The 20,612-nt window shown below is 41.3% G+C and overlaps 2 protein-coding genes across 6 annotated transcripts; one reads left to right on the top strand and one right to left on the bottom strand.

Moving 5' to 3' along the window:
• Window positions 1–107: 107 nt before the first annotated feature.
• Window positions 108–10,956, bottom strand: cotl1 (coactosin-like F-actin binding protein 1). The gene is made up of 4 exons (XM_046394469.1): window positions 10,515–10,956; window positions 9,483–9,565; window positions 4,117–4,274; window positions 108–2,392 (listed from the first exon to the last, which is right to left on the bottom strand). The coding sequence occupies exons 1-4, from the start codon at window positions 10,589–10,591 to the stop codon at window positions 2,282–2,284; spliced, it is 429 nt and encodes a 142-aa protein (XP_046250425.1). The 5' UTR covers window positions 10,592–10,956; the 3' UTR covers window positions 108–2,281.
• Window positions 10,957–14,003: 3,047 nt separating this feature from the next.
• On the top strand, window positions 14,004–20,014 carry klhl36 (kelch-like family member 36). 5 transcript variants are annotated; one of them, XM_046394204.1, is made up of 10 exons: window positions 14,004–14,297; window positions 14,488–14,520; window positions 14,700–14,783; window positions 15,461–15,655; window positions 15,930–16,052; window positions 16,178–16,399; window positions 16,779–17,084; window positions 17,384–17,611; window positions 18,571–18,728; window positions 18,855–20,014. In XM_046394204.1, the coding sequence occupies exons 3-10, from the start codon at window positions 14,724–14,726 to the stop codon at window positions 19,420–19,422; spliced, it is 1,860 nt and encodes a 619-aa protein (XP_046250160.1). In that variant the 5' UTR covers window positions 14,004–14,297; window positions 14,488–14,520; window positions 14,700–14,723; the 3' UTR covers window positions 19,423–20,014. The 5 variants fall into 5 exon arrangements, with proteins under 5 accessions (XP_046250160.1, XP_046250161.1, XP_046250159.1 ...); XM_046394203.1 differs by having other exon boundaries at window positions 14,005–14,223; XM_046394205.1 differs by lacking the exon at window positions 14,488–14,520.
• Window positions 20,015–20,612: the final 598 nt, after the last annotated feature.

Genomic DNA, 20,612 nt, shown 5'->3' on the forward strand with positions numbered 1-20,612 from the left:
TTGATTTTTGTAGTTTTACATCCTTACAGTATACAGCATTAACTAATCTGTGAATGTTCATGGTCTTCAAGCTTCAGAGACACACAAAAGACACATTGAGAAGCAGGTTTTGGAAAAAAAAACATCAATTTTTATTTTGAAATGATTCATCTTGTGCCAACTCAGTTCTTTCTTTTTCTTTTTTTGCGTTATTTTTTGAAAATCTCTTCTGCCAATGTCCAAGATAACAATGCTCTTAAAAACAAAATAAAAGGTTCAGAGAAAATAAAATTCATCTTAAAAACAAAAACAGGTAGAAGAAAAAAAAATCCTAATTTTTTTGCAGGGGGGGGGAGGGGGAAGGTTGAAACCAAATAAAAAGGGATGCTACAACCGAGAAACGGCTCCTCCTGGGTTGGGGTGATAAGCCCGAGCCCACATCCTGATGGGCCACATGCTGATCAAAGGCTCACCCCCATGTGATGAAGATAGCCAATCACAGTGTAGTGTCCACAAGCTCCCTGATGCCCCTCTCTCACTGGGAGACTAAGGCAGTCAAACACAGTAGGTTACAGTATGCATGGATACCTTTAGATCGTGAGATGAAACACAAGGAGAAAAGATCTTCATTCCAAAATCCTTGACTACTTGCGCTGCTGAGAGATATGTTAGTAGTTTCTCTATATTGCTCTAGCATAATACGTATAAGACCAAGATTCTTCTTTGCCATGCAAGCTACTCTTCTACAAATTGTGCCCCAGCTCGGGAAACTAAACATCAATTACATCCAACAGAAACTGAAAGAAGTAAGTGAAAAGTACATTGAAACAAGGTCAGTCACAAAAAGACACATTTGGTCCAGGAGTAAAAGGGATTCCCAGCACAAAGCAAGTTAGTATGAAGACAGGAGGACAAATTACAGTCCACCTCAGGACAAGACGTAATGGTTGACTTCGAAGCTGTAATCCAAACACAGCTGTCTGACTAGAGATGAAGAGGTGGTTAGATGTGTACTTAGCACAATGACTCAGGCTTACTCAAAGCAAGACGCCAACCATCACTAAGGTTATTTTTAGAAAATGGAGATCTTTTCTTCTTGGACGTACAGTGTATCATGACTAAGAGCATACGCTGGTCTCAAACACGTCAGCAAGTACAGAGCTTCACTTCAAAATGAGACATCTGCCCTTGTCAGAGAGGAACTCTTTCTTACAATATGTTCCGTGATCACAATATGACATTCTGAAGTGAAACCCTTCAGTTTTTCACATCCTCATTACAGAAAATTATTCCTAGCAAACAGTACTGAAGTCTTGATTGTTCAGCTGCAGCCCAGCTGAGATGAGGATGACTGTGAGATGATGATGCACAGCACAGTACATAACCAACCATGAGCCTGACTGGGGAGAGGGCAGAGGGCGGTAAAGGAGAAGAAGCTGTGATCTTTAAGAGAGATTACACACTTGCTTTTAATTATGCAGAAATCACAGTTAAATGTTGGTTATTGTAGACATGTAAGCTAATGCAGACACTCAATGTAGTATACAGTAACAGTACTGTGTTGGCATCTGCTGCCAGTCTCCATTTTTGGACAAGATGAAGCCCTTAAAGGAATAATTGGACATTTTATGAGATTTGCTTGTTTACTTTCTTGTTGATGGCAGGGAGATGAGAAGGTCAATGTCACAGCCAGCCTGGCTCTGACAACAGGTAGAAAAAAGGAATATACATACAAACACCTCTAAAGCTCATTAACACATTACATCTCATTTGTTTAAACAAGATAAAACAAGCTATACAACAAGATATAAAGTGTGAATTGGTGAGTTTCAGTGGTGCTGGCTCTCACAAAAGCAAAAAGACATATTTGCAAAAATATCAAACTATTCCTTTAACAACACAGTAACGTACTTGAGTGAGTGTCTGCACTGTCAGGACCTGTGCCACACTACAGTAACTGAGATTTGTTTCCATGTGTTAAGGGTTTGTTTAGCATTTGAAACTCGTATGCTGGTTCAACAACCTGCTCCTGGTGCACATCTGCTTTGTTTGTGTGCGTCTGTGTTCTTGCAAATGAGCAAGCCGTGTTTACCACAAGATCTCTTTGCTGGACCTCATTTTGAAGGTAACATGTGGCTGTTTGGTGCATGCATTTCCCTTTCATCAAGCGCCCTCTCCACCCTGCCTCGCCCTCTCCCCAAGAGGTAGTAGCCCCAATACTCCCCACCCCCACCTAATCCATCTCTCTCTGACCAGACCCGACCCCCCCCACCCAACCCTTCCAGTGGACTGTGGCACTTCTCTACTCGGCCTGAGCATCATAATTGGCTCCACCCGCCTTCTTCAACTCTGAACGGATGTTGTCCTCATCCAGTTCTCTCGGGTCACTAAACATGAACTCCTTGGCAAAGTTCTGCAGACAAAAAACACCAAGTGAGTAATAACACTACCAAAGGTAAATGTACCTTACACCAAATTACAGTGCCTGTTTACATCAACTGCTGGGCATTAAGGAGAGCAGTGACTGAGGATTTTCAGATGGGAACAAATTAAATTTAGAATTTGGGCTGGGTATATTTTCAGCGAGTTTTTGTACAAAGAACAAAGCAATACTTTCAATAACTTTAAAGAATATGAAACATATTTTCTCAGAAAATCTTAAAAATAAGATAAACCTGCCTCGGTCCTGCCTTACAAGAATCTGACCACAGAAATTAGCATTCAGTATGTACTTGATGGTTCTTTATATTTTACAACTCATTGAAGTTGTTAGTATTGTTTAATATCTGGCCATGCTTAGGGCCCAGTCACACCAGAAAGTTGCACAGAGATTCAACTGTCTGTTTTTGAAAAAGATGTACTTCTAGAAACTTGACGACAGAGTGACAACTCAGTGGCTAACTGGTGAACTCTTGTAGCTGGTGAGCTGACAGATAACATGCTAGCTAACCAGGAAAGTATCTGTGCTATTCATGAGAGCTGTGATTTTCTTTCTATTTTCTCTGTCCTCATTCTGTCATTTTCTTTGAACAGTGATGTACATTATTCATTCAATAAAGAGTTTTTGAAGAAGGAAAAGATGTCCCAGTTTTTCAGCTTGCTAACAGTCAGCTATCAGTTTGATTCATGATAAGCTATATAAAAATGCAGCAAGGAAAACCTAATTGGTGTCAGATATATTGTAGGTATAGGTGAGGTACATGAAACTCTCATAATAAATTCTGGAGGAGTAACCTGCCACCTCACCAGGTGAAGGAAATGCGTTTAACAGGTTATTGTCTTCTCTGCACTGTACCTTTAAGGTTGCATTAACCGTCTCTGCCAGGTGTAAGCCTGGAGCGGATTGTGAGTTTGTTTTAAATATTGACAGAATTTCTTAAAGCCTTTTGTAAAGCTTAGATGTTTGTTGTTTTCAGCAGTGTTTTCCATTTTGCATTATGCATTACAACATCAATCGGATAATCTAAAAACAAGGATTACCCAGGCTGTTGCAGGCCACGTTTTGGCCTTTGTCATGGCTCAAAAAAACTGATAGCCATAGAAAGGTCTGTCTCGTCTCTTCTCATCTGCAGATTACTTCCATTCGTGATATGTTAAGATCCACTAAAGCTGGGCATGACATGAAAAGAATAAATCTCTGTTTTTGTCATCTTCACTGCCATCATGACTGTAAGTCTGGAGGTGATCTGCACACTCTTTCAGTTTAAGATTTTGGCCTGTTTGGGACAACAGAAAGAAACACTAAAACCAAAAATGATTCATTTGGAGTCCTGTGTCCTCGCAATAGTGATTAGTGCTGCTTCAACATAAGTGAATATGAAAAACATTTAATGTGTGCTGCTAAATATTTACATCCACTTAATTTTCTCTGTTGTCATAAACTCTCTTAATGTTGTATGGTTGGATCCTGTACATGCTACATTCTTCTTTACTGATGATTTCTGATGTGAAATTGTTTTTAAAAATCCTATTCTGCTGTTTGTCTGACTGTACGCAGCATTCTGTCGCCATATTGCCTCTGTAACCATCCAGTTTCCCCAAAGGAACCATTACAGCTCCGCTCTATTTTACTCTCATGACGACGACCATTATTTTAATCACTACTCTCGTCATGTGCGACACCGCAGAATCTCTGACCTGCACGATCTCTTTGACCATCGCCTTGTCGGTGCTGATCTTGGCGCGCTGCAGCCCGCTGATGTTCTCGCCAATCCAGGTGATGAGAGTGAACTTGGCTCGTTTGCTCATGGCGTCTCCCGTTGTGATTCGGACGAAGCCAAACAGACGAGCATCATCTGAGGGAAGGGATGGAAGAGACTGTGTAAGGCCACCAGATTGAACGTGACTGCAGGAGATATTTTAAAATATTACACACCTTATCACATCTGAGCGGTGATGAACACAAAGAGTAATAAATCAAAAATCTACAAAGTGTGAATGTGTTTATGTGCATGAGGAGTGTGAGAAAAGTATTTTAATGATGTAGTACAAAGTTCTGCTTTTCAGGTGTGTGCGTGTGTGTGTGTTTGCGTGTGTAACTTGTGAATATTCAGGTCAATAGACTAAATGAATCAAATCTTTAATGAGCCTTGCAGTTGTAATACGGACCTCCCAGTGACCACGCCTCACTGTCGAAGTGGTCCACTTCAGAACCGGCTGTAAATAATACCTGAATACAAACAACCGGGCTAAAAAGAAAAATAATTCTGCTACTTGTCTCCTGACTCGTACCTCTTCAGGCCTATAAATCCTGTTGAGGAAGGGTGAAGTGCTCACAGGCGTACACAACATGTAGCGATGTGAAGCCACTCATAAACAGAGCTCCACTATAAAGGGTCAGGAGGTTTGGGATCCAGTGGTGCTGTGGAAAACCTCCAGTTACACTACACGTGTTCACATGTATTGTAACTTTCCAGTCCTGTATAACCACTATGTAATGTAAATTCCTTACATGCCACACGCTGAATCCTCTAAAGTTTTCTGTCCTGGATTATAAATAAGTCAACACCTGGGAGCTGATTAACACAATAGAAATTTTACGGTGACACTGTGAGATATGTTTGTGCGATTCCTGAAAGAAGGCTGCTGGTCAACATCTTGTTAACTTTGACCATTTTAGTCCTTCATTGGAAGTACTCATAACATATTTCTGGAATGCTCCAACAACCACACTGGCGACCAAAACACACAGCACTCCACCCTGTCCTGTATACTGACTGCTGATTTATAGCCAGTTTCATATGAGATAGTCTAAATAAACAAACACTTGCTAGAGAAGGTGTGGTACGGTGCCTTCTTCTCAAACATATACTCTGCTGTCTTGCCTGCTGTCTTCAGGCGGTACAGTTTGATTAGGTAACAATAACACGAACAGATTTCTCATTATTACCTTCCAGGTGTTCTCACCTCTGGCTGAGGCTAATAGTCTCTGTATACTCTGACCATAAGCTGCAGGGCAAAACCTCTCCAGGTTTTCAACAGAACAGTCTAATATTTCCATCTGGAGCTTTGAGCACCACAAGCAAAGCATATTGTATCTACATAAGTGCCAATTCCCATCTTCAAAGTGACACTGTCTCACAGCCCAATAGGAAACATGCATACTACTATGAATGACAGGCTCGTGCTTTGACAGGGTGAAATGTAAACATTAATGGAGTCCTCCAAGACTGATCTGTAACGTTAACTAGTTTAGTTAGCTTAGCTGGCCTTTTGTCCACTGAGTATGCACATTTCCTTCTGTGCTGTGATACCGAAAGAAAATAGTTCCTACATGAAACTGCTCATAACAAGGTGTGACTGGGTCTTGATTTATAGAAAGAGACATAGCTGTTGAGTATTTTATATGTTATATAATATTATATACGTAAATGACCGATGACTGGTAGAAGCATGAAAATCTATCAATAAATAAAATAAATAAAAAGTCATTTTTTTCTGCACTAACATCACAGACTCCCAGCTCAAATGTTTCACTTTCATTTTTTAAGCTCCACCAGGCAGCATCAACCTGAAACTCAAAAAGTGGGGCAGCGACAGTAAAGAGCATCCCCGTCCCCACTGACTGAGACACAGCAGCATCACACACCAGCCAGTGTGGGAAACATGAGCACACTGTGTGGAGCTCACTGCCGAGAGGGATGGAAGTGACAGGTCAGACCAATGATGTCAGACGAATTTAAGATGAATCCATAAAAACACTACAAACAAAATTCTCCATCAAGTGGCAACATTCAAACTATTATTTAAATGATTAGACAAGTGATTGATTAGTTGATATACAACAATTAAATTAATTTAGGTATTGTTTTAATCATTAAAGTTAATTACCAAGCAAAGATACTAAGTTTTAAATGGTTCCATGTTCTCAAACTGGAACTGTTTGATGTTGTTATCACTTGAGTGTTGTTTATTCAAGTAAACAATTTGACCTTGTCACCTACTGTCTGGCATTTAATTACTAAATGGAGACTAAATGAAGAGCACTTAATGTTGCAAAGAAGTTTTTCTAAAAAGTTTTTATAATGCAACTGGTACTATCTTTATCTTTATTATGTTTCCCACTGAAGCAGCTGATAAAAACTTTCCTGGCAGAGCCTCAGCAGCACTGTTCTCAGACCAGCCGCACATTAACTCCACTAATAGGTGCAGGCAGTGTAAAGAGTCTTATCAGTGCGGTAAAGTGAACAAAGGACATCAGTGGTTTCAACAGCACAACTGCAGCTATGCACACAAAGACGTTTGTGTGTGTGTGTGTGTGTGTGTGTGTGTGTGTGCGCGCGCGTGCAGTAAATTCTGTGACCCTAAACCTGTCTTGTCTTACCTGACATTATCACTGTTTGAGATGTCACTGAAGAACTAGGACAACAAATACCCTCACTTCAACCTGGAGCTCACCCACACTTACGCACTTCCTCCCTCTGTCAGATTCTTCCTGGTTTGTCTTCCCTTCAAAGCCATGCTGACTCTGCAGCCCCCCACCCCACCACCCCTCGCTGCAAAGAAAACTGCACTGACATTACGACTGTGATGAGACAGCAGAAACGACTTGCCGGGAGAGACTTTGTTCTGCGTAAACTGACTTGTTTTGAGCACAGCCCACACTCAGTCCCTCTGAGACACTGCCTGGAAACCAGAGCTGTCTCCTGTGAACAGTTGTCAGGCGGGTTTGGAGAAGAGTGGTGTTACCAACATATCAACTGAGTCCAGATTTAGTCTTGTTTTTACCTCTGCTAACAGCGGGGCCTGAGGACAGGGAGGCCAGTTTGTCAGCCACTCCTTTTGGGGTGGATCCCCTGAGGATGAATCCTAATTATTTTTTATAACAAGATCACACTCAGGTCCAAATTTTCCCCTTCGCCAACACTGAGGTCTGAGGTTTGAGTGGCCATCCGACCTTTTGATTATTGCCACCATTGGGCCTAATAAACAAATCTGATCACTGCCTAACAGATGCGTTTAAATTGGCCTGGAGCTGAAGGCAGGAGCAGTAAATCTGCATTAATGTATAACTTACAAGTGATTCTTACATTATCTGTTGTCCACATATACTGCATTAAAGGTTTACCCTGATAAATCTGCAGCCTCTGAACTGAGAAGTAACGTATGTAAATTTCACCAGTCAGCTACAAAACAACCATACACACACACACACACACACCGCTAAACACATTAGCATCCACTACAACCGTAAAAGTATTCTATTAAGGTAACGTAGGCCTTTATTAGTCCCGCAGTGGGGAAATTCTCACTGGATCATCTAATTGAGTGCAGTATAAGTCTGAACTGACATTCATGGCAATGCAAAATCAAAGATACCAACCATCTATTTGCACTAATGGAAAAGCAGGATACATCCTCTGGAGACAGTGAATGTCTGCAAAGAATGTTGCCCCAGTCCATCTAGTAGGTAACTGAACACTTGATCCTACTGGTGGCAGAGGAAAGGTCAGAAAAGTCAAAGGTCAGATCATCAGAGACAGGGGATTCATCCTCTGAGGACACTGCATGCCAAATTGCCAAATTCATCATCAATCCAATGTTTCTCAAGCAATTTCAAGCAGTGGACGGTACAACCGACACTGTTGGTACACTAATGTTGCTACGGTGGTTAAAAAGACTGCAAACCTGTTGTGAAGACTTAAAACCTGAGAAACACTTTCCTGTCAGGGGACATTCAGGACTGAATTTCCCTTCAGCTCATAGTTTGGTGACCTAGGATGAATAACTTATGACTAAGTAAGTTAATGGTTGTTGCTGCATTTTGTCAGCGGAAAGTGAGTGTCAAAGTTTTGGTGGCAAAGTAAATGTTAGGATTTAGGACTTAAAAAATGACCCTGCATGTCTGCATCTTATTGCATTGATCCTGACCACCAGAATTCATCTACTTGCACTAGTTAAAGATTGCTATTGAAAAGTAGCCCTCCTCTTCAAGCCTCACTACACGATGAGTCTACATCAGCTCCTCCTACACTCAGGGGTTTTTTTTTGTTTTTTTGCAGCTACAACTTCACTGCTAAATAAGGAAAACAAGCACACAGACAGAAAGATGTTTGATCATGCGTGTGCCTCATCTCTGAACAGGAACCAATGACAAACACACCAGCTTAACTAGTGTAAATCATGGTGACAAATGAGTTCTCTCAACACACGAGTGTGAACTCTGAAATATCAGGAAGAGGAGAAGGAGTGCAGCCCTGAGGCAGCAAGTTTTAAAGACAACAAGGATCAGAAACAGCCACACCCAACATGAGAGCAGATGCTTTACTCTAAAGGACACAGAAAGAGGGGAACTTACATCAGAGTGAGAGTTTTCTGAAGGTTTTTTCACTCTACATCCAGCCAGCACTCATAGTCCCTTTTTGACCTTTTGCTGCCATTTTTCTCATTTTTGTGAACAACATAACAATGTGCTGTGCAGTGAATACACAGAAGACCTGATCCTTCATTAAAAACACACACACACACACACTCGATCAGACAAGACCATGCGTTCATTTATTGAGCTACACACAGATGCTTCAGCAGAAGTGTTTTTCTTTTGGTTTCAGAGGAAGTGACAGGTGAAAAATTAAACTTGCATGATTGCCAACTAGTTGGAGAACAGGGACTGAAGTTTAAAGTCTACTTTAACATCTTCCCTTTTAACTCAAGGAAAAACAAATTGCACACTAGGACAAAACTCTGACCATCAATATTTCACCTTGTAAAAACTACAGGCAGGGCATTGTAAAACACATTATGCAGTGAAAATGCATACACTGTTAAGTGCTTTGACAGCGTAGGTACAGGGCTCAAGGCCAATGGGTGACAGAGCACAGAGTCTTAAAAGATTAGCGTCCTGCAAAGTCAAGCTGTGTGCCATATATGCTGTTTAACCCCTCCAGAGACAGAAGCACACAGGCCACACACATATCATGAAAAGAAATTTCAGCCACACATTGCACTGGTAAAACCTGGTAGACAAGTACAGTTGCATATTTAAAATAAAATCCACTCTTTACCTGTGCACATCCCCTTGAAGTCATCATAGTCAGACCCTTGTCCTGCAGGCACAATCATAGAGCCTTCATATTTAAAGGCAGCCCTGGAAGATGCAGAATACATCGTGCGTTATTACCCAAAGCGCCATTCATTCTCACGATGTGTTTGATTGACAACAATGGCGTTATGTGCAAATCAGACCCAGAAATGCACAAAATGCCTCAGATACCCATGCAAGGTGGCAGCTGTGCGTCAGCCATGTGCGTGTGTCACTACTATAACGCTTTCCTCTCCGAATGCAGGACAAAGGAAATTACTTCTGCCCTGCTGGGCCTCATAACTGTGTGTGTGTGTGTGTGTGTGTGTGTTAGACCGCTAAATGGGCAGAATACAGATCAACTAGATCAGATCAGCTAGGAGGAGGCACTGAGAGCTGCGTGTATTTTAGAGTTTATTGTTATGAACACTGGATCCAGGATTTCATGTGTCTAATGTGAAACAATACAATCAGGTCTGTGACCCGCCCGATCAAGATTTTTCAGGGTGAGGGTTCTGAGAGAGTCCTGCAGTTTCTTGGATGAAACGATCTGGTCGGTCACCGAATTGTGCCCACAATGTGCCACTCTAGCGCGTACCCGAGAAAACAGGTCTAACTACTGTAAAATATCGAGCAATTTAATGTTACCTTAGCTAGATGCAACGGTTCGCGTGGCATAAAATACCGCTCATTACGTGTTCTACGTCTTTACGACTCTGTCTTTCATTCGGCATGTAAAAAAATAAAATCTAAACTTTCCAAAAAAAACCGCAGTGGGCGTTAACGTTAACAGGCTGTGTGAAATATATTTCTACTGAGATTAAACAGAAACACGGATTGCTTGATGGACTACGTGTCTGCCGAAGTAAATTATGGCAAGTGAGTTTAATATTCACATTAGGTGCTGAGTTGTGTGTAAGGTTACAACACTTTTACTTTAATAAATAGCCAAAGCAGTATACAATAGTCACATATTTGAACAGAGTATGGATACGGAACCAGGTCTGACACTCACCAATTGATGTCCGTGTTATCGTCTCTGACTTGGTTGTAAGCCTCTCTGCAAGCCTCTTTATCGATCTGGGTTGCCATTTTTCGGGTGGACGGGAACCAAACAGTGGAAGTCAACGATGTATCAGTACAAACGAGAGAGCTAGCTACGCAGTAATAAAGCAGCTAACTTATACAGTTGATGTTAGGCCTATACATCAGAAAACTGATAACGCTATACAATAGGCTTCACTCCCAAATCACGACCACCGCACTGGAACAATTGAGTCGGTGGGACTTAACGGAAAAAGACGGCTCTTCTTCTAGCAGCTCGGATCATTTCCTGTATATTGCCACTTTATGGGCGTTGGTGATGTTAGTCGATCAGACTGCCAAAGAAGATAGAGAAGTCACCCAGACGCTGGATTCAGCCTTCTCCTTGTATGTGTGAGGACCGCTGTAAAGGCAGCCACAGCATGCAACTGCACTTTCCTGTGAGGACTTTCAAAATAAAGTAAAACGCAATAACGGCTGCAACAGATGAACCTGCAAAAAATATATTTGTATATATATTGTTATAAACGATACTATGAGAACGACGTTCAGTATTATACTGTTAACAATATACTTTTAAATGCACAAAACACACATGTTTATACACATATAGGGTTGGGTCAGATTACCTTATATTCAGTTACTGAATACGGGCATGGCGATTTTTGTAATCTAATCTATTAGATTACCAGACAAAAATAAATTAATAAATTGAAAATATTGGATCTTGTATGCCTTACAAAAATATTCTTTCTTTCTCTTTAAACTTCTTACACATTACAGCTGGGTTTAGTAACCACTCTTCTCTAACATGTGAGGTGCTCATATGCTGCTAAATTTGACAATCAATTGGCTTCTTAAATTATTTGTTTTTTTACAATTTTGTTACATTTTGTGGACATGCCTCTTTCCTCTCTGTTAGGGGAAAGGAAACTATCAGCATTGAAGTCCTTTTCAACATAGTGGCATGATTGTGCTTACATGGATATACACTATACAGTGACATGTTTGCAGCCAAATAATGCCCAGGAAATTATCCCATGCAGATAACATCAAACAATAGGATACTTAATTTCAGCAGCAGCAGATTTGCTCTTTGTTTTCTTAGTGGTTACAGTGAGTGATTATTTGTTCTAATGGATTTATCTCTGAACACTGGAAATGATACAGAGAAAAGCAGGAAAATGGGCTGCTACCAGGGACAACATTATAAAATCCATCTAAAATGTAACAATGAGTATATGTGTGTCATCCTGTGAGAAATCGCTTATTTATAAAAGCACATTTGTTTTAATTTTGTCCAACAGAAAATGCAGATTACTTGATTGTTCTTTTTTCATTAACAAAGATTTTAATTTATTCTGAAGGTAATATCATTCACTTCCGGTTTTACTTTTGTTAAATTGTGCAACTTGACAAAGATCGATGCTGAGCTATTAAAACCTACCAATTGTGTTTAAATCATTTACTTTCACTTAACTTTAACTTATTTGATTTGTCCTTGGAGACCAACTAAGGACTTTTAATTGATTTTAGACTGTATAGTCTAGTACTGCCTAAAACAGCAGTACTATAATAATAAAATACATTTTATATAATATAATAATAAAATACATTTTGTATGTCTGCTATATGTTCAGCTCAGTGACAAAGCACCGGGCTGCACTGGTCAGTACAACAGGCAGGCAGCACAGAGGTCAGAGGTCTCGTCCCTCCTGCTGCGAGTCCTGAGTCCACGGTCATCACTGGCTGTCTGATGACACCGAAGAGGTCCGATGGAGAGAGCGACCACCACCCACCCAGAATGAGTCCTGCACCACCCCGCCACCTGCTGGTCCTCCAGCGCCGCTTCACAGCCACCTGTTCATAGCTGGCGTCCAAGAATCCAGTGTGACCATTAAAGGAAATCATAACTTTGTGAAGCCATCTTCATGTGTCATGTACATGTAAACATAATATAACACAGCTTCTGACATGACTGTGTTCAGTCATGTCAGAAGCTGCAGATACATTAGTCATGTTACTCACATTTTAGACATGGCACAAAAAAATATGTCATTAAATACAGACGTTAGCAGGTTATTTGTTATCAGTCCATCTTGCTTTGTGGAAGCAGGTAGGCTGACAAAGTGAGCTGCAGACTGGGTCATAAAATCTGGAAAAGCTTTTTCAAAGCTTCTATTCGTCTAGAGTGAATTTTATATTTGGAAATTACATATAAAATGTATTTCTGTTATAAAAATGGAATGGAAAATACATAGAAAATGCATTTCTGCTTTCATTACCAAGTATTGTGGGTAATGTGATTTAATTTGCATGTATAGTCTCTCTCACACTTAATTACCTCATTCCGACTGAGGAAAAAAGAGAATAAATACTTTCAACAGAACCCGCTTGACTGCTTCTCATCATAATAATGAAATAAAATCCAGTTCATTTCTGTAAAACCACGTTCCATATTTCATTGTTCATCTTCCTCTACTTCATGTCCTTCTTTATTAATTTCTCTATGTTCTGTCTGCAGATACAAACCCCATCTTTTTTATGGAATTCACCCACATTAGAGTTCATTATGGCTTAGGCTTACAGGACTTTCGTGTAGGATCTATTTTCTTTCCATAGTAGTTTCCATAGCATAGTAGAAAACACATGAAACAGCTCATAGTAAGGTCTGTGAGAAACCAGGTCATGATTTCTGTTAATAGGTAGTGCCGTTGAGCTTTTGCGGTGCCTTGTGTTATAGTCCAGAGATGGCAACTTTGTGAAAATATCACCAAAACAAACAAGATGGGTAAATAGCACTGCAGTTCAGAGGGAAAATGTGTATTTTGATTTGGGAGTGAACTGCCCCTTTAAACGTCGAATAGTAGCTAAGCCTAAATATCTAAAAACTTAGATGACGTTGCCAAACTTGAACGTATTCCAATAGGTTTTGGTTTTGGTGCCTAAACTTAACCATTTTGAGGGTATAGTCGTAGCTCCATCTTATAAAACTTATAAAACATCTTAAAAACACAACAACCACAACATCGGAGTGAAAAGCCTCCTTTTCAAAATAAAATGGCATACTAAGGGTGCGATTAAATTTTCAAATGAAAATGACGTACTGAAAAACATTTTGAGTAACTACAGGTTCCTTATGGTAGTGTCCTTTCTTAACACTCATCAAAAACCTTCCGTAACATGATATGACAACAGTTTTTTAAACAGTGTTTGGTAATAATTCTTCGACTTCAAAAGTCTAGAACCACAAACCAGAAAGGTCTATGGAGCTATTCCACTGTCAGTATGGGGGGTTGATAAATTGTTAAATTCGATCGCTTACTTATTTATTTGTATGTGGGAGATGTGTTAAATTCATTTATTTATTTATTTGCTTTCTTATTCTTCATTGTCACTCAATGCATGTTTTATTTCGCAGTGCTTTGGGGAGTCACAAGACGTAGGAACTTATTTTGAAAACCTAAACCGGAAGCCCGTTTGTTTGTTCAGGCTAGCTGTTGATATGCTAAGTTGTGCATCTCTTTCTGTGGTGCAACAAATTATGTATTTACCGGAACATGTCTCAGTAGGAACAAACGGTGTTGAAAGAGAAACAGGCAGGTTGTGTTGTCGTTGAAAAGCGTCGCATGTCGGTCGTTTTCTTCCAAAATGCAGCCGCTTCTCCCTCTTGTGCTAAGGTGCGTTAACAGGAGATGCTGTTAACTGTGGCAAAGCGTAACCAGATAGCTTCTGCTCCACCATACGTCCATATGTAAGCACCAGTCAGGTTACAACAATGGGAGCTTTATAGGTTTCAAATCAGAAAGTGACTGAATTTAACATACGTTATTGTTATGACTGTTAGGCTATGTGTGTCGGTGTGTATTCTTGGTTTGCTAGTTAATCTTGAATTTCCCTCGGGATCAATGAAGTATCTATCTATCTATCTATCAATATAACAGTATGGAGATTACATGTCTTCACAGCACAGAAAGGTGAGGACAATAGATGCTCTGACATGTTCTGTTACTGTTCTGTGCTTACTTACAATACTTGGTTTTCCTTGTTCCCAGATATGTGAGGATTAATCTACTACCAGGAGTGAGGTACAGTTAAGGTTAAGTGAGTTTTTGCTGGGTATTGTAATTCCATTGTGTCTGTGTGTGCCCTTTAGATGATGTCTGCCTGAGGGGACATAATGGACAATGGCAAACTGAGCCGCGTGTGTCGGCCCCAGCGGATCAGTGAATCGTCCAAGGTCAGTATGTATGTGTGTGTGTCAGTGAGAGGACCGATCACAGGGCTGAACCTATGACCAGACTTTCATATACACACAAACAAGAAGGGAGAGACATTCACCTCCTTTACTGCTGAGGTTGGACATTTCAAGAGACACTATCAACACAAAGTACAAATAGCATTTATCATCAGCACTGAGTAATGTTATTTTCTGATTATGTGGTATGCTTTATAGCTGCTCTGCCAGCTGTTTTATCAGATCTGCAGAATAGCGATGATTCCTTTCGTCTGAGCCACAGTCGGTCTGGAGGAAGCTCACACCAGCCTCTCAGCAATCAGAAACAGGCTTCAGTGGAGTGTGTAGATGATGATGTGCTTTTAATTCATTCATCCACATATGAGAACAATTAGAACATGATCTTTTTTTGGCATTATTATTTTGGCTGCTCCTCGTTAGGGAATACCACAGTGGAGGCTCTGTTACTATCTTACTGGCAAAGTGAGCCCCCCCAACTTGACTGATCTTCAGATTTGGTTTGGTAGACTTTTTTGCCGAATTTATCTTTTTTGGGAAAACAATTAGGCAGGGGCCTGTAAGCTAAAATGTTGACTGAGGGCAACTCAGATGAACATTTTAACAATTTGAGCAACTCAGATCTTTCCATCTGGTCAGTGTGTTGTGGTGTTGCGTTGCAGGTGTTCCGCTGGATGGATCAAGCTGTGGATGTTCTGCAGGGTCTCAATGAGCAGCGGCAGCACAGCCAGTTCTGTGATGTGGTGCTGGTGGCTGACGATCAGCGGGTTCCTGCTCACCGAGCCCTGCTGGCTGTCTCTAGCCCATATTTCCATGCTATGTTCACCTTGGGAATGAGGGAGGAGCGCCAGGAGGAGGTACGTAGGATGCTGCGAAGAAAATTTTCTACACAGGGAAAATCAGGGGAATTGTAAATCATTTTGTTTTATTTTTTTTCCATTCCACATTACTTGTTTTTTCATTATTTTCTTCTTATTTATCTTCTCTGTCTCAATTTTTATGTAGATTATTAATGATAATAATGTGATTAAGAGACTCATGCTGTGATAAATGTGAAGTTTGTTGGTGTACACAGACATTATGATATATCCGAATTCTGATTAATCGCTCTTGTCTTCCTACGGTCTGTAGGTGGAACTGGTTGGGATGTCCTTCATCGGTCTGAATGCTGTAGTGGACTTCCTCTACAGTGGAGAGCTGTCACTGGATGGAGGCAACATTGACTATGTGCTGGAAGCAGCCCACCTTCTGCAGGTAAGAACCTGGTCACTTTCTATACATTTAATATCAAGTCAACACATGATGTTAAGTGATGTTGGTTGCTTGGTCAAGAAATGTAAAATTTAATGTCAAAAAAGAAGTAAAAACCTGTTGTTCAGGTGTGGCGAGTGGTGGATTTCTGCTGCCAGTACCTGGAGAGGGAGGTGAGCGAGGACAACTACCTGTACCTGCAGGAGCTGGCTCTGCTCTACAGTCTGGAGAGACTCGACAAATACATCGACCACTTTATCCTCACACGCTTCGCTACGCTCTCCTTCACCCCTGATTTCCTCCGTGACATTCCTTTACACAAACTCACCTCCTACCTCTCCAGCAGCCAGGTGAACACTCTAAGTTGTTTATATGTATAGATTTAAAACTTATTCTTGGAAACTGCAGTTGACGAAAAAATTCTCACCACGACATGCATAGGATCCACTTCATGTTGGGGGGAAAAAGTGTTTGTATCTGATTAAGTTGACATACGTCTTATTTCATAACCAACAACCAATCTGTATAAGCAGTTGATCAGAGATGTTTCAGCAGTGTGATCTTCATTTGGCCTGGGTCCACTCACATGCATGTAATTGATGTTGGGTTGCTTTGTAATAAACTTCTTATGCAAGCAAGACGGTGTCAACGGAGATCTCTTTCAACATCTTCACATCGTCGCTATTTAATATACAACAGTTTCGGTAATTAAACTCTCTTCTTTGTTAGGTTCAGCACGACAGTGAGCAGGCTCTCCTTCAGGCCACCCTGCAGTGGCTCAGCCAGAGTCCTGAGCGGACCGCCCATGCCGGACAGCTCCTCTCCCACATTCGCCTCCCTCTGATGCCCGTGGGGGACCTTGTGGGCCGGGTGCTGCCGGCGGTGCGGGCCCTGCTGCCGGCGGAGGCTGGCTGTGAAGCCTTGGTGGAGGAAGCTTTGGGGTACCACGGCAGGCCTAGCGCCCAACCGCTCCTGCAAACAGGACGCACCGCACTGAGGGATGGAGTCGAGCAGCTGCTGCTGATTGGAGGAGAGGTACACATGCCAGTCTGTTTACTGTTAAATTGAGTGTAACATTAACTTTACGGTTGGTAGTTTACTTTTAAATGAAAAAAATTACTGTAAAATTAAAAATAAATAATACATTGACTCACAGGCCTTGCTTATGAAGGCTTTTAACTTGATTTGGATTTGGGCTTTGTCCTAAAGGTTTTAAAACTTACAACAAACTGTTTGAAGTGAATGTTTTTAACATCTGTGTTTAATGTTAATGACAGTAAACTCAGAACAGAAACTCATTAGCTTCCTTTAACCTTTTCTCTTTACTTATCCAGGTGTCAGAACATGGAGAGGAGCTGAGTGCCAATGTTTGCCGGCTGGATGGTGAAACAGGAAGCTGGGAGGTGGAAACAGAGTTGCCGGCCCAGCGGAGCCACCACTGCCTGGCAGTGCTGGGGGGCTTTATCTTCGCTGCTGGTGGTAGCTCATCGAGGGACAACGGTGGAGATGCTGCCTGTAACCTGCTCTACAGATATGACCCCCGCCACAATCAGTGGACCAAGGTACTGGACCAAGGAACCCCTTCTGTCCTCCTTATCAATTGCTTTTCAGTTTACAAATGAAGTGTATATAGTATACACAAAACATGCAATGCAGCATTTTGAAATCTGCTATATTATGTGAAACAGTATGTTTATGTACGTCCTCTTGTGAATGTGCTATCTCAGGAAGGCCTTGAAGGTCTTTCCTCAAATTTAGCACAAGCGCCCATTTAGATTCAAGGTTGAAACGACTTGTGTTTTGTGTGAGCTCACAAGACACATTTTTAGCCATAACTAAAGAATTTGTACGCAAATGCCTAATAGGATAAAATGATAAAGTGGTGGCATTTTAAATGCAAGGGTAAAGATCAACTTCACTGTGACATCATCATGTTTTCTGTCCATGATTCAACAGCATAACTCAGGAACAGAAGGGCAGATTGTGACCATATTTCACATGTGGTCACGTACTGAATTGACGACACTAATCTTAGGTGTCCACCTTTAAACAGATCTCCTGTGTTGCCAGGTTGAAGATTGCTTGACACATTGGTTTTTCAGGTGATTCCCTTTGCAGCATGTGATCCCCTCTGTAAAAAATAATCTTTAAATGAAGACAGGAAATTCTCACTGGAAATTATTCACTGTAATCATACATGACAATATACCAAGAATTACACTAACTTTCTTTTAGTGGATTCCTTCGGAGTCGTCACTCCATGTATTATATGAGCTTGGGCAGCTGCAACTTAACTGGTGAGTGGGGGCATACAACCGTGACATAGTAATTATAGTTTCCTGTGAAGCACAATCAAAAGTGCCAGAACATTCAGTGAAGGAGGTATGTGAGAAGGGATCAGGGTAAAAGTATATCACCCATCTTTGTGCTATTATTTATTCTTTTTGATTTCTTACTTCCAGCTTGTTGTCTTTAAACAGCTAAGTAGCCCAGACACAGTGACGGTGTGATGTTTTCCCAGGGTGCTCCAATGAACCAGCGGCGAGTGGATTTTTACTTGGGGGCGGTTGGAGAGTGCCTGATCGCCGTGGGTGGGAGGAATGACACCGGAGCTTTGTCCTCTGTGGAGGTCTATTGTCCCGCTGAGGACTGCTGGTCCTATGTGGCAGGGCTGCCCAGGTGGGAACATGTTACTACTGGATCTGCTATATTATGTGGAAATTTTTCCCATTGATATATATATATATTTAATCAGTCCTACATTTGGCTTTTGAATTCTTTTGAATTGAATTCTTTTGTTTTTAGGTTTACTTACGGCCATGCCGGTACAGTCCACCGTGGCATAGTCTACATCTCAGGTGGTCACGACTATCAGATCGGCCCATACAGGCGAGATGTCCTTAGTTATGATCCATCACGGGACAGTGATGTGTGGGTGGAACGTCAGGCCATGTCTCTGGCCAGGGGCTGGCACTGCATGGCCTCCCTCAACCACTTCATCTATGCCATAGGGGGCAGTAATGACCATGAAGACACCACAGAGCGCTTCGACATCCTGCAGGTGGAGTCCTATGACCCACATAGTGGCCAGTGGAGTCGTGTGGCACCGCTGCTGCTGCCCAACAGCGAGGCGGGGCTTGCTGTCTGGGCAGGGAGGATCTATGTGCTTGGGGGCTACAGTTGGGAGAGCATGGCGTTCTCCAGAGCCACGCAGGTGTACAACCCTGACAAGGACTCGTGGTCCAGAGGGCCAGACCTGCCAAAACGCATCGCAGGGGCCTCGGCATGTGTGTGCACTGTGAAACCCTCACCGTCATCTCCGGAGAAGAAGAAGATGGGACAAAAAATGAAAGGAATATCACACTCCACATAACAACAGTGAAGGACTTTGTCTTTGTCCAAAAATAGTCTGATACTTGAGATACAAAATCCTTGAGTAGATAAAAGTTTTAGAAAAGTATCAGAAACATTTTCCTGCCCAGAGACACTGCATCAGCACAACAAGGGAGAGGAGGAGTGATAATGCTCAACACTGAATAAACCAGAGTTTTTCTTTGGTAAAGAGTACGTGATAAATGGATGTCGATGAGAACTACATGAAATGATGGACAGTCTCTGTGCTGCGTTTGCATTAATTAAGATACATTTTGATGACAGTTATTTTTTGTTTCCTCAGTACAGCATCTAACATTCAAGTTTCTCTCTGTCTTTTTAAAGCATGGAAATAAGAACTTGTAGAAGCTTAAAGGCTGAATGGTTTCTTAATATTAAGTGTAAACTTGCAAGATGTGTTTAAAAGGGGAGTGTTATTCTGGTCTGCACTGTGCACAGAATGCTGTGTAGAATATCTAAACCTGCACACAGGAATGCCACTAACAAGGTCATCTTAAATTTGGGTGTACCAGCACATTCCCCTGTACAGATCGTTTGGAGTGTTAAAAAATGAAAATATAAACCTGAGTTCACTGCAGTGTTTGTACTTTGAAGTGTGGGCTGCACATAACATGACAGCATGGCATGGAGGAAGAACTTCAAGTTAGAACTGGAGTCTGTATGATTGGAAAGAAACCAGTAAGACAAGCCAGATTTTGAAAGTATCCAGCTGAAAAACAATCCCATTCCTTCCCCTCAGGTCTCCTTCTAAAGCTGCTCCCCCAAACATCACATTGTTGAAAAGAGATCCCAGTGTTGACTCTGGTTTGAATTCTTGCTTTATCCGACCTCTTTCTGGATTTAGCCTTTTCTCTTATTGTCTTGCTTTATTCAGTAGTGCAAGCTGTTGTAGCTACTGTAGGTAGAACTGGAAATTCTGGCTGCACTTTCTCTGTCATTCTGAGAAACTAGCTCACTGTAGCTTTAGCAGTTACAGCAAATATCTGCCTGGTTGCTGTGGAAGACTGTGGTCATGCACCTGGGCAGAGTGCACACATTTACATATTTGATTTATTTATTACTGTTGGGATGTTAAGACTTTCTACAGATACAGCAAAAAAATGTTTCCAAAATACATGTTAGAGCCAAAAGATTTAAAGTCATATTTATGACAACTACAGGGCTTACAGA

This window comes from Scatophagus argus, chromosome 7, assembly GCF_020382885.2.
Source record: "Scatophagus argus isolate fScaArg1 chromosome 7, fScaArg1.pri, whole genome shotgun sequence".
Taxonomy (NCBI): domain Eukaryota; kingdom Metazoa; phylum Chordata; class Actinopteri; family Scatophagidae; genus Scatophagus; species Scatophagus argus.

What these genes read in the sequence shown, in the direction of transcription:
- cotl1 (XM_046394469.1), bottom strand. Translation starts at nt 10,591, where the DNA reads ATGGCAACCCAGATCGATAAAGAGGCTTGCAGAGAGGCTTACAACCAA. An exon ending in GATAACACGGACATCAATTG is followed by an intron (nt 9,566 to 10,514) that starts GTGAGTGTCAGA and finishes TGCATCTTCCAG; the next exon opens with GGCTGCCTTTAAATATGAAG. An exon ending in TGGTCAAAGAGATCGTGCAG is followed by an intron (nt 2,393 to 4,116) that starts GTCAGAGATTCT and finishes TTTTGTCTGCAG; the next exon opens with AACTTTGCCAAGGAGTTCAT.
- klhl36 (XM_046394204.1), top strand. Translation starts at nt 14,724, where the DNA reads ATGGACAATGGCAAACTGAGCCGCGTGTGTCGGCCCCAGCGGATCAGT. An exon ending in GGATCAGTGAATCGTCCAAG is followed by an intron (nt 14,784 to 15,460) that starts GTCAGTATGTAT and finishes GTTGCGTTGCAG; the next exon opens with GTGTTCCGCTGGATGGATCA. An exon ending in TATGTGGCAGGGCTGCCCAG is followed by an intron (nt 18,729 to 18,854) that starts GTGGGAACATGT and finishes TTTTGTTTTTAG; the next exon opens with GTTTACTTACGGCCATGCCG.